Source organism: Alligator mississippiensis, chromosome 1, assembly GCF_030867095.1.
Source record: "Alligator mississippiensis isolate rAllMis1 chromosome 1, rAllMis1, whole genome shotgun sequence".
Classification (NCBI taxonomy): Eukaryota; Metazoa; Chordata; order Crocodylia; family Alligatoridae; genus Alligator; species Alligator mississippiensis.
Window position 1 is genome coordinate 348,542,444 of NC_081824.1, and position 13,419 is coordinate 348,555,862.

Sequence of the window (13,419 nt, forward strand, 5' to 3'; positions counted from 1 at the left end):
TTTTTTTTTTTTAGATAGTCACCAAAGAAAAAACAGATGTTAGATAGATGCTAACCACTATACTGATAAAGATAAATTCAAGTGATTTGGGATAGCTTTAGACAGGCAATACAATTTAAGCCTTAAGAAAGAACAAGAAAAACAACTAGTTTGCCAAGGGCTTCTCATCTCCATATACTTCTTTGGAGGCACCTAGTTATCTGGTGGATTTGTGGGTAACCACAACATTGTCTGCACCAGAAAACAGAACTTGACCCAAATAGCCAGGCTCTAAAAGGGTTCCTCTAGTCATGCATATTAACTGAATCTCCAGTTACTTTAATCAAACTCATATGCTAAGAAAATGTGTGACAAATAGGAACATTTGAAGCACTGTGTCACCAGACTGCAACTCTCTACCACCAATACAGAGTATGTTATGAGCCTCCCAGAAGATGTGTGTGGATATAGATGTCTACTTTGGAAATTTAAAATAAAAAGTGACATCATCCCAGATCTTTTCCATTCTTTGGAAAAATAACAACTTTTATTGGAGGATTGTGACCATCCAATTATTTTTTTTGAGGGTGGTTTGGTTTTATTAAAAATAGCCCTCACTCAAAATAGTTCAAAAAAGGCAAATTAGATTAAAAAAGAGCGGTCCACCTCCTGGGTGTTGGGAGGGGAATGTGGATGTGCAGCCCAGTTCTCCAATCTCTTGGCATATCTCCTAACTCTTCCTCTGTTCATTATCCTTTCTACTTTTCTTGACACATTCTCTCCCTAAATTGCTGTTGTCTGGCCTCTATCCAAATCTCCATGATCCCTGGTTCAACCAGCCTCAGAAAGAGTTGGTAAGAATGATTTCAACACTGGTTTAAGCAGCATGAATTTGGCTCCAGCTGTTATGTTAATCTGCATTCCAGACAAATTAATTCATACTAATTTTCATTCCCCTTTAGGTTCTAATGAGCCATATTTGATGATGCATATTTTTTGAGAAATAATTTTGTTGCCATAGTAATATTTTTCCTACTGTAAATTTTGATATTAATGACTTTTCATCAGCTTTCAACCACACTGTTCCCAGCCATCACGATCTTTAACCTCCTTCTTTTCATTTTAGTTTTCTTTTAAAAATGTAAACTTCTTCATTAAAGTGCGAGATCAACAGAACAAACTTTTAAAAAGTTTATGCACAACACCTCACATTGCAGCTGCCACTACAAAAGGGGAATATGCCTTACCTTAAATGGGGTTCTTTGAAATGAGTTGTCCAAACAAATTTTATAATTAGTGAGCACATACTGCATGTACGCAGCATTTGTTTTTTGAATTACAGTGTCTAGTGCAGAGAGGATTTTGCCCAGCTACTTAAGCTGTAAACATAAGAAGAGGGAGGTCATAAATGCCACTCAGAGCCTTGTTGAAGGGACTAAGATACAGAGAAATCGTTTTAGCAGGAATGAAGAATGAGTCACATAATCTGTATACGGAACACATCCTGAAGAACTAGTGACCATATATTAACTAACTCTTCTGTCTTCTGTGATTCCACTCTGGTGTTTGAAATGGAAAACCCTCAACAAGAGGCAGGAAAGGAATCTCACTTAATGAATGACTATTGGACAGTTCTATCAATGGTGGCATCTAACCTGGAAGCCCACATGGACTAGTGATAAGCAAATATGTCAGCAGAGCTCTTGAAAGATTTGAAAGGCTGGGAGACCTGTAGCTAAGCGATATATTGGGTTGTGCCAGTATACATACCCTTGAGGTGCAGAAACTAACTGAGCCATGATGGGAGGATCTTTGTTCAATCCTTGACAGAAGTCTAAATAGACTCTTAGACCCATTTCCATAATCACCGGGCATGTCCACACATACCTTAATGCACCATTGCTATGGCACATTAAGTTTAGTACCTCTAACATGAATGAGGTACTACATAAATGTGCAGTAGCCAGTGCTAATGTGCAGTAGCAACAGGACATGGTCTTTTTGTGACACTTAATGCACAGTAGACTAATTCTACTACACATTAGTGCATAAGCAAGATTTTCCCCATGACTACTATACATTAAGCATCTCGTGCAGACATGCCTACTGAGGAGAAACAGATTGACCGTCGATTCCCTGCAAATGCTATGGAGCATTTGGGAAACTTTTTGAATGTCCTTTTGTCCAAAAAGAAAGGCTTGAGCTCTCACCACATCCAATGTGTGAAGTCTGTATTTATCTAGGAAAGAGTGAGGCTTCAGGAAGAAGAGAATAACGTGTATGGATTAGTTGAAGCAAAAGTCCAAGACAATCTTAGGCAAAAAATAAATAAATAAACCCTACAGTGGGGTCTTTATTTGTTCCTGACCTTCTCAAAGAAGGATCTGTTTAACCTCTTCTGCCTGAGGTAAAGACCACTAAAACCTCCATGTGCATGAATAGATGGTGAAGGGAGCAGACTGCCAAGCAATCAAAGTTGTGACCTGTTAAACCAAATTGAGATTACAGGAAGGAAAGGACTCAATGATAGATAGAAAAGATGCAAGGAACATCCTTAAGGCACTATGACATAAAACTATGATTTAGAATACACTAAGTTTCTGAAAATATGGGCAATCTGCAGAAATGGCCACCATATATGCCTTAAAAAAGATATATAAAATATTGTCTTCCTTCAGGGACAGCAGATTGCGCAAGATAGTTGGAATTAAAGTCCATAATAGCAGGAAGTGCCTTTCACTCACCTGATTAGAGAGATGCTTCCATTTTACTGCACTGGTGAGCCTGGTAGATGGCATTCATTTGTAGCCCAGTGCTTGGCATCTCAGATGAACAGGGCAACCTCTGGCTCTAGTTCTCGAAGAAGTGCCAAAGGAACCAATGGTTTGAGTGAAAAAAACTCTTCAGCTCAGAGTACCAAAACTGTCTGGCCTATGCTATAGGGCTAATAGAATGACATGGCTTAAGCCCCAATTAAACCAATAATATAATTTGCAAATGGGGATTCCTGTACATCAACCTATCTGTGATGTACCAAGCTCTCTCTTCCAGAGCAAACATGAGCCCAGCCTCACTAAAAGCTATATTCCTTTTCCTGTGGGCTCTGTGGCCTGTGGCACATCTACTCTTACCCTCCAAGTGGAATGTTATGTGAAATAAGGCATAAAAAGGTAAAATAAACTAGGTTAAATAAAAAACAAAACAAGGATAGATACAAGTCAAATGGATAGGTTATTGTGTTGCATCCAAGGCATGAAGAAGAAATGGAAGGCCTTAAGGGTACTAGAGCAGGCAATGCTATTAAAAATACTCTGTTCTCACACATATGGGATGCATGTACCCCCAGAGTGGAATCTGTTTGAATGATCCCTGAAAGAACAAATAATTTAATAAAGAAGTAATATGAAATGGCTGTGCAAATTCTCCTTTAACTGTTTTGAAAATGCTATAGTAAGAATTTGTATAGTATATTTCATGTTGAAAACCCTCTAGGCATTAGGTAATTAACTCTTAAAACCTCTATAGAGCTAGGTGGGTATTACTAGCTGCAGTAAGCAGACGGAGAAAACTGAAAGGAGAAAGATACATAGTTCATTCAAGCACTCATGGGCAGGGGTGGGGAAGAGAGGGGAAAGGAGGTTGCGAGATCCTTTAAGAGGGATGCAGGATGCCACACAATGTTAGCATTGTTAAGAGTGCAAACACAATTCACAAGACAAATCCAGACATTTCAAACAGGAATCCATGGAGTGGAAAACATTCTGATCTGTTGTGGTCTTTCCAAGTTCTTTGTATTGGAGAATTACTCTATTTTTTTTCCTAATCAAGAAATGAGTGGAAGCCAAGAGTTGGCATTTTCCAAGGTGTGCCTCGAGTCTAACGAGGTTGAGAACCAGTGGTTTAATCGACCAGTTTTAGGAGGCACTTTTCAAAAATTGAAAAAAACAACCAAACTTCAACCACAAGAGGTCACTACAACTCAATAAACATCACTCAGAAGCATTCACTTGCAGAAGATAACGTTTTTCTCCCCCTTATAATCAAGGGAGTTCAGTTCAGGTGCAGCATCTTCTTCTCCCATGACTCTTGGGTTCTTTCTACTTTTCAGTCAGACTTATAAAGTTTAGCCCCAAGCCAGCCCAGCCCTTCTCCTTACTCTTCCTCCAAAGAAGAGGTGGTCATCAGGAAAGGAGGAACAGAGAAAGGAGATTTGGGGGCTATGAAACTATGGTAAGGATGGAGAACACGTGCCACAACTGGCGTAGGCAGCCTCTGTGTGTACACTGCAGATCAGGGAAAGGATGGGCAGGACAGTGGCAGATATAGGGCAGGGAACAAAATGCATAGCAGCAGATTAAGGAGAGCCCAGGGCAGGGAACAGAAAGCAAAGCAGCATACTCATGAGAAGAAGAGGAATAGAGTGGTACACAGAAATGAGCATGGCTAATTTGTGGCGCACCTACCATAAAGATTGACCCTCACTGTCCCTCTGAGATGGATAATGGGGACTGAGGATTGCAATGCCCCCTGCACTCATGACCTTAATCTTCAGTAGATTCCCTGAGAACTACAGCCTTGATCAAAACCAGAGGTGCAGCTGCAGCCCACCCCATGTCACACAGATCCCTGCAAGAGGCACATGCCTGCCCCCCCAAGACAAGCCACTTGAAGTTCTGTCTCGTGCCCCTCCCCACCCTGGCTGGTCAGTGCCTGCCCTTGCTCCAGTCCCATTCCCACCTCCCTGCCCCTTACATCCCTTTCCACCACACCAGACTTACCAGCTGGACGCAGCTCTTCAAGCTGAACAGCTGCATATCAGAAATCAGATTCTGATTGGTATTGGCCAATATGCCTCCTTAAAAATCAGCTATCAGTGTTGGCCCCAAAAACCTCTACTGGTACACCCATAATCAAAACTTTGCAAGACAATTCCCTGGCACAACCATAAAGGAACTTCTGATTACAGATCCAGGTTTATGCAGAAAGGTATGGCATTTTTCTTGTGCAAGAGCCATTAAACCTACATGTTTCATTTACTCTAAATTATGATTATGCACTACCATGTTTCTACCATGCACTGCTAGTTACCAAGTCACCAAGGGCTCTCCAGATTACCCAACCACCTTAGACTAAAAATGTTTGATTTTCTTGGGAGATGAACCTTATACTGTACAGAGAAAAAAATTCACACATATAGATCTGCAAAAGAACCTTACCTGAGAGTTAATGATGCGCATGGTTGTTTTATTTCCAACATCTTTTTCATAACCATGTGTAGGAGCCGAATTAAATCTCAGAACTGCATCATGCGAATCTAAGGGCATAAAGAGGCTACATTTATTTTTTTCATTTTTACTAAAAGAAAAAAAAAAACAAATCTCAAGAACAGCAGAGGGTTGTAAATTTTATTTATCTTGGTATTGAAAAGGCAACTCATTTGGATGACAAGAAGCTCTCTTTTCTGTTCTCCTTAAAGAACAAAAAGAGACTTTCTTATTCAGCCCTAGGCACTGTGCAAGTCTCATGTGATTTGGCCCTAGGGCTCCTAGCCCCTTTTCTGCCTGTGCTTAAGTTGCTTGATTTATTTTTTTTTTAATTTTCATATGGCACAAAGGGCATATCTGCCCACGGTCAGAAGCATCCTGCCCAGGACATTCCCAAGCATGATGTCCTCACTCAATTATGCCAAAAACAGAGGCACACTCATGAGCCAGCTCCAAGATTATCTCAGTGAATACTCTCAAGCATGCCAGAGAATGAGGTATTGAAAACTGCTGTTGAAGAACACCCCAATGTAGCCTTACCAGGTTGGTTCTAAGTAGCACTCCCTGGAGTGGCATGTAGGTGGTGGTGATGTGCCCAGAGCAGTACATCCAGGCCTGGGTGCAGAGAAGAGTCCTTCCACCAGCAGATTAGAACGTGCTTATAGGAGTGAGTGGATGTGGTGCATTCATGGCTGTTCCCACTAAAGCAGGCCACCACTACAATGTAGATGTGCCCAAACTCCATAGGGGCTGTAGTTGCTGACCAGTGCTGGAAATCAGACCTCTTCTATTGAGATGCCTACATCTGGATTTAGGACCATAACTTCTAGGTGCCAACATAAATGGGAAGAAAATCCTCCTTGTGACTTCAAGGAAAAAATCTCATTGTGGCCAGAACAATTCTCCCCCTCCCCTCCCACCACCACACACACACACACACACACACACACACACACCTTATTTAAATTACAAGGGTGTGATTAAAGCATTTGGAATTGCCAGGTACATTTTATTTTAAAAACAGTGATGATACAAATCCAAAAAGCAAAGAGCAAATTAGTATTTGTGACAGCATTTCTAATAGGAATGCAGGAGAGGGCGCTAAAGGGCTAGTAATAAAAAAAGATCCTGGAATCCAACTTTTTAAAAAAAACATTTCTTTTTCCTGTCAGAAGATAATTAGTGACAACCCATAGTACATGCAATATCACATAACAAAACTATGAGATGGAGGACATCTATGTCACCTCAGTGTCACTGAGAACTGTGCCCTCTATACTCGCTACCTGCTGTATATCCACTGATCTTGGAAAAAAGTCAATATTAGAGCAACACTAAGTTTGCACCAGCACCCAAGACAAGAAGTCTGTCACGCATGCTCAGCATCACTCTACAGTGGCTACATTGCCTCTTCTGGGATGTGGTAAACGCAGATTAGAAGCGAAGTCTAATTCTCAGCAGCACTCCTGGGAGAACTGGCACACAGGCAGCAGCAATATGCCTTGAGCAATATGCCACCTACGCTTGCATGCACCGGTAGACCTTGGAGCCTCTTGTGGTAGATCTCGGAGCCTCCTGGAGTTGATCTGAGGCTAGGGTGGGGGCCTGAGTGCCCACGTGCATGCACATCACCCCCTACCGCCCCAGCCCAGCAGGTCAGTCCATGGGGGAGGGAAGGGATGGGGGCTAGATCAAGGCACCTGTGGTGAGGTATAGTGCCACAGAGGCAGGAGCAGGGGTAAGTTGAGTGGGGCCCTGGCCAGGTGAGATGGGGGGGGGGGGAGGGGCTGTGGTGGCAGGGCACGGTAGATCTTGGGTTGCTTTAAAATGCCAAAGGTGATCTCCTGCTTAAAAAGGTTGGAAACTACTGTCCTAGTGCCACCCCAAAACACAAAACCTACACTTTAATAGACTGGCACAAGAAGATTCTGACTCATTGCTAGTGACAGCATACAGAAGAAGGGAGCAATTTTTGGAGCTATTTCACCTCAGTCAGTGGGACTTCTTATGAAATTGAGGGGTTACCCTGTTTAGCTGCCAGCCAGCAGGGCACTTGTGCTGTGCTGAAAGCCTATTAGAGCAGTTTGATAATGATAGCAGTTCTAATATATCTCAGAGATTTAAAGGGAAACCCATCTGTGTCAAAAAGATGAAAGGAAGATTAAGCAGGTGAAATCCAGGATGATGAAAGAATTAACTAGTGCACATCAAAAGATTTTTGTAGGAAGTTCTAGTGCTCAAAAAGCCAATGAGGGAAATTTGAGGAATAACATTCTTCCTTCTCTGGATCCTCCTAAAACACTGTGATTGTCTCACATCAGTGAAGCAACACCGAATAAAGCTAGCTTCACTCATTTGTGAAAAGAAAATTGAACTGATTAGTTTTCTACTTCACAATCCTTTCCTGACACTTTTACAAGAACATGAAAAATGCCATTTACTAGGTCCATCAAGCCCAGTACCCCATCTCACACAGCAGAAGAAGGTTTCAATGCATGCTGAAAGAGAAGATGAATGTGGCATGTGCCCTGATCCTCTCCTATTGCATCTTCCAGCAGCCAGAGGTTTAATAATATCCGATCTGGAGGCTGCATCCCTATCTCCTATATTCAATACCTACTGACAGACCTTTCCTCCAACAACTGGGTCAACTGAATTAACTTATCAGCATCCACAATATCTTGTAGCAATGAGTTCCACAAGTTAATTACACAGGGTGCGTGTGTATGCATGTTGAAGAGAAGGGGACAGGACTTTCTTTTGTTAGTTTTAAACTTACTAACACTTTCAGTTTATATCCCTAATTCTAGTACTTGGAAGATATCATATATAATACATCTCTATTTACTTTCTCTGCATCATTGAATATTTTGTAAACTTGTCTTATGTATCCCCTCAAATGTCCCTTTTCTAATCTAAAAGTCCTAGCCTACTTTAGTCTCTTCTCGTATGGTAGTTTTTTCCATATCTCTGATCACCCTGCTTGCCCTTTGCACTTTTTCTAGTTCTACATCCTTTTCAAAGTGGGGGATCAAAACTGTGCATAGTCATCAAAATATGGAAGCGCTATAGATTTATAAAAGGATATAATGATACTTGTTTTGTTTACAATTCCCTTTTCAATGATTCCTAACCTTTTATTTGTCTTTCTGACTGCTACTAAACTCAGAGCTGATGTTTTTAGTGAACTGTCCACATAACTCCAAGATTTCTTTACTATGTGGAAACATTAATGCAGAGCCCATCATCATGTACGTAGTTTGAGTTATTTTTTTCTTCCCCCAGGTGCATCACTTTGTACTTAACACTGAATTTCATTTGTTATTTTGTTGCCCATTTGCATTATGTTCTGAGATCCTTCTGCAGTTTGTCTTGGTCTTTACCATTCCGAATAGCTGTGTGCTATTTGCAAATCTGGACATCTCGCGATCTACCTCCCTTTCCACATTACTTATGAATATATTAAACAGCACCAGTCCCAACACAAATTCTTGGGGGACCTTCCTGTTTACTTCTTTCTATTCTGAAAACCGACGGTTTATAACCACCGATTTCTATCTTGAGACCAATGTCTGATCCACTGATTTCCGATTTCTCTTTAATCCCATGACAGCCCAATTTCATTAGAGCCCCTGATGCAGGACTTTTGACAAAGGCTGTTTGGAAGTCCAGATAAACAACATCAATTGGATCACCCTGATCCACATACTCATTAACAGCTTCAAAGAACTCTACTAGATGAGGCATGATGTCCCTTTACAAAAGGCATGCTGATTTCTCCCCAGTAAGTCCTGTTCATCCATGTACTGGACAGTCTTTTTTAAAAGTACTGTCTCTTCCAATTTCTCAGAGTCACTGTCCTGTAGTGCCCTGGGTCCCCTCTGCAAAATAGGTTGTAGTCTATCCATGGAAAGTCCTGCTTAAACTCTAGTGACACACCTGTAAAACAGTGCATGGAAGTATTTAGGCTTGTTTAAAATTAATATCACCTACAGAGGTAAGGTTAAATGATTCCAAGTCAAAAAGCTGCATGAGAATCTATGAACTACATCAAAGTTATTTTATGGCCTAAGAGAGACATAGGATCTCATACAGACCACCCTGAATTTTGCTCTAAAATATCTTACACCATGCTCAAACAGAAAAATTCAATTAAGTTTTCTAAAGGAAAAAAATAATATAAATATTCTGTGAAGGAAATAAACATGCTTTACACAACAATGTAATGTCAAAGTTGTGTTGAAATAAAAAAAAAAAAAAAGCCAACATCACCACAAAAAAAAATTCAAACTGGAATTAAATAACAGTGTGCCACTAAATTAAGTGGGGACTGCTGGCCTGATCTTCCTCTCAGTTACTCCCCTGTTCTCTACTTGCGTAACTCCATGTCCATCTGTAGACATCCTGATAAAATGTGGGTGATAGAAGAATCAAGCTTATTAGAGCTATTCTGAAAAAAAAAAAAGGATCCTTTTGACAGATAAACACACACACACACCCAAGAAGCATTTTTACTCACCTATTTCATCTCCTAGAGACGAGTTCAGTATTGCACCAGCAGACATAACTACAGCACAGCTTCCAAAACCATGTGCATACAGTTTGTCCAGAGGAATTTGAGGAACATGCTTTTCCCATCCAAGAGTTGAAAAAGGGGCTTCCTTGCCATCTATTGTTTTCACATTCACCCTCTCTTTGACCTCACAGAAGAGCTGGTCTCCCGTCAGTCTGGAGTTTCGCTTCCCTTTGAATCGTACCCCATGCTTGTTGGTGTTCAGGTAATCTTTCATGGCTTTTTGCAACCGAGGGTTTAACATCTTGGAGGAGACATCCCCTTTCCAAAGCTTGTAAAGGAAAGATTTTGACATTGTTGAATACAACCCATCCCAGTCATCAGACTCATCAAACATCTGGCTTTTCCTGTATCTTGGGTTCCTTTTCCTTCTTTTCTGATGGCTCCAGTTATTCTGTAAAACATTTTCCTTTTGAGTGCCCTCATTTGTGGAGATGAATTTCATGATCTGCTGGATGTTGCTGTGTGAACGAGGCTGACCAGCAGCAAATAAATAATCACCACCCCCTTGATAGAAAGTACTTTTTGATTTTCTTCTCATCTGAGAAGGAAAAAACTCATTTTCATTTTTAAAATCATCTAGTTCAGCCCACTTTTTAACGCTCCCAGGCCCTGATTTGAATCTAAATGAATCTAAAAGATCTTCATTAAGAAGCACCTCATTTCCATCTATAGTTTCAGAGAATGATGGATCATGTATTGCTCCCATAATAACTCTCTGTTTGCCCTGAATGGGCAAGAGTCTCTTTGTCTCAATGTAAGAGAAGGAACTTGGAACTGGTTCTGCAGTGTTACCATCAGTAAAATAGATGAAGATCACCAAGAAAAGGAGGCCCCATGCAAATATCCCAAACAGCATTAGTTGTTTCCATTGCTTCAAGTTAGGTTTCATGGCAATGCCTTTACCAACTCCTCTGTGACTTGAAATATTGGTGAAGTGAAATGAAACCTGGAAAAAATATCAGATATTAATCAAGAATGGTTGTAGAACTCAATAAAAATAACATGATCTGGAAGGAGCTGGCTAAGTGCCTATACAGTCGCATGGGAGACTGAGGGGCAGATGCAAACACAGGAGCTTGAGGATACCAATGTGGTGATGCACTAGCTCTAAACACATACTGACAGAGCTTAACAAGGAAGTTCATGGCCAGTTCATACAGCAACATTGGATTCCAACCTTGAGGAACAGTCATTTGCCTGTTTGCTTCTCCTATAAAGAGAAAGGAAAGTCATTTGCCTGTTTGCAGCCCACCTTAATTTAAAGAGATTATTATTCATTATGCAATAAATTCAGCTGCTCCCTCTGCAGCCATGAATGGTCACAGTACAGTCAAACTAACCTGAATCCACTATACAAAGCGGGGATACAAAGAGCATACACATTATGCATGATCTGCCTAAGCCACTGGTGTAGGCTGGGAGTGCGGTGCTGGGAGGGCAGGAGGAGAAAAAGCAGAGGCACAGAAACACATGGGAGGTGCCGTTGTTCAACCTTTCACTAACATGGGACACCTCCATTTTTGGAGAAAGTGATTCTGTTATGCAGGTGGATTCATGTATCAGCTTCAAGCTGCCCCACAAAATATTCAGCAGCATATTTTACCCAGGCTGGCATGTGAATAGCTGCATGACTTCAGCATGCAGTTTTGAATACATGTAAAAGTAGCCTCTGAACCCAATTCTTTTCTCACCCTTGTATAAATCAGAAATAACTTTGCTCAAGTCAACAGCACGGCACTGGGGTAAGACAAATGTAAGTGACAGGAGAATCTGACCTATTCCTACAGGAACAGAATTGTGCTGTATACAGCAATATGATTTCTGCATGCTTGATCAACAAATAACATGGAATATATTTTGTCAAATGACTACCTCTGCTCAGTCAGCTCTTGCTTATGCCACTACCAAACAGTCTGATTATGAACTGTGATAGTTCTATGCTGGTGTAACACCACCGAAAATCTCTCTCAGCTGGTGTGTAAACTAATGCATCACCATTGGGTACATCATCAGCTGAAAATGGATTTAAAACTGATGTCATCTGGCTGAGAATACAGCCTTAATGCTTAAAACCCAATAATCCTCCTGCCGTCTCCAGTACATCCTCTGGCACTATAGATGAAGAAATATTTTGGATGTTTGTTTTCCAAATTGGGAGAAATTAAAGAACTGTTGGAACAAGTCACCGCTGTAAGTATCCTGCCCTCATGCAGTAGGGTAAGTTTGTTTAAATTTGGCCTAAATTTGTAATTTTTTGCTATACTAATACCCTGGGATTCAAGATTATTAATTATTATTATTAAAATTCTCTATATAAAGTATATATCACCCAAGTAACAGGGCTGTGTTTCAGTGAAAACACAATGGAGCACAACAGGACTGAGGGCCCATTAGGCACATGGGGTTACACTACACCATTCAGCGGGCCATCTCCAGAACAGTATATATCATACAAAGGAGGGATGGGGGAAGGAAACAGCAGGCCTTGCTTAGTCCTTCCTTTCAACATGCAATTTAGTCATTGAGAAACCATTTAGGAGCCTTGTCAGAACTTACGCAGTAAGCTGAACAAATGTTAATCAGCTTAGTGTTGTTCGGGTTAGTGGAGCAGTCACACGCAAGGCGAAAAAAACTGTCTCTGACTGTCCCTGACCTGCACAGCTGTGACTTGCCACTACAGGCTTTATGAGCAGCAGCAGGACTAGGAGCCAGCTAGAGGAAGGATGGACTCACTGTTCCTGCTGCTCCCGTGTGGAGCCAGGTTTGGAAGCTTTGGGGACTGGGGGCTTGTCTATATTAGAAGTGCGCTGCTGGAAGTTCTGCCCGCAAAGACCCACCGAGCATGTCCCCCAGCTGGGTGACTGCTAGCATTCTCACTGCACCATTTGTGCATTTTTGTGCATTTTCTTCCACACCCTGAGAAGCTGTGGAAGAAAGTGTGGGTGCATCTATACAGTTTCTGGGGGCTTCCTTGTGCCAGCAAGGAGGCCACCTTGCTCCTGCTCCTTGCTTCTGCTCTCCTGGTGGAAGCAGAACAAGCTAGTGCAAATGGCAGGGGGGAAGGAAGGGAGAACATGGGGGGCGGGGGGCACCACCTTTCAACAACTTGGACTGGCTCTGAGTGAATCTGCACAAGTGACAGTGGGGAACACCACCTCACATGGTCTTTATGTGGCTGTAAATCCATAGATACTCCACAGGCCTGCAACTTCTCTTTGTATGCGGCACACATTGTGGTGATAATAGCTGCTACACAGGTCACCTCTGCAAAGCTCAAAGGTGTGTAAGCATCTGCCTGCAGACTGGTCTACTGGGGTCTTGACTTTATTGGAAAATGGGTCATGTCTTGTTAAGCAGCAGCTAACTTGGCCCTTGTCTGCATTACAAAGTTTTGCCAGCACAGCTATGCCAGAGAAGGAGGTGAGGAGATCACACTGCAGCCAATGTAGCTCTGCATATCCACTGTGGGAGGAGAGGGTCCTACAATTCCCGCCCCCCCCCCTGCAGTGGATGCAGCTCTGCCAGTGAAAACAGACTTCTACCACTGCAGTTTCTCTGTTTGGGAAAGCAGGTGTAGCTCTGGCAGTAGAAAAGCTTGTT

The 13,419-nt window shown here is 41.8% G+C and overlaps 1 protein-coding gene across 1 annotated transcript in view; it reads right to left on the reverse strand.

The window, feature by feature from the left end:
• ST6GAL2 (ST6 beta-galactoside alpha-2,6-sialyltransferase 2) overlaps positions 1–13,419 on the reverse strand; it is a 75,918-nt gene that overhangs the window by 34,020 nt on the left and 28,479 nt on the right. Inside the window, exons 2-3 of the mRNA XM_006278027.4 lie at positions 9,763–10,765; positions 5,196–5,293 (exon numbers count right to left, since the gene is read on the reverse strand). Of these exons, the coding sequence (XP_006278089.1) occupies positions 5,196–5,293; positions 9,763–10,708 (1,044 nt within the window). The 5' untranslated portion in view covers positions 10,709–10,765. The remainder of the gene's footprint in view (positions 1–5,195; positions 5,294–9,762; positions 10,766–13,419) is intronic.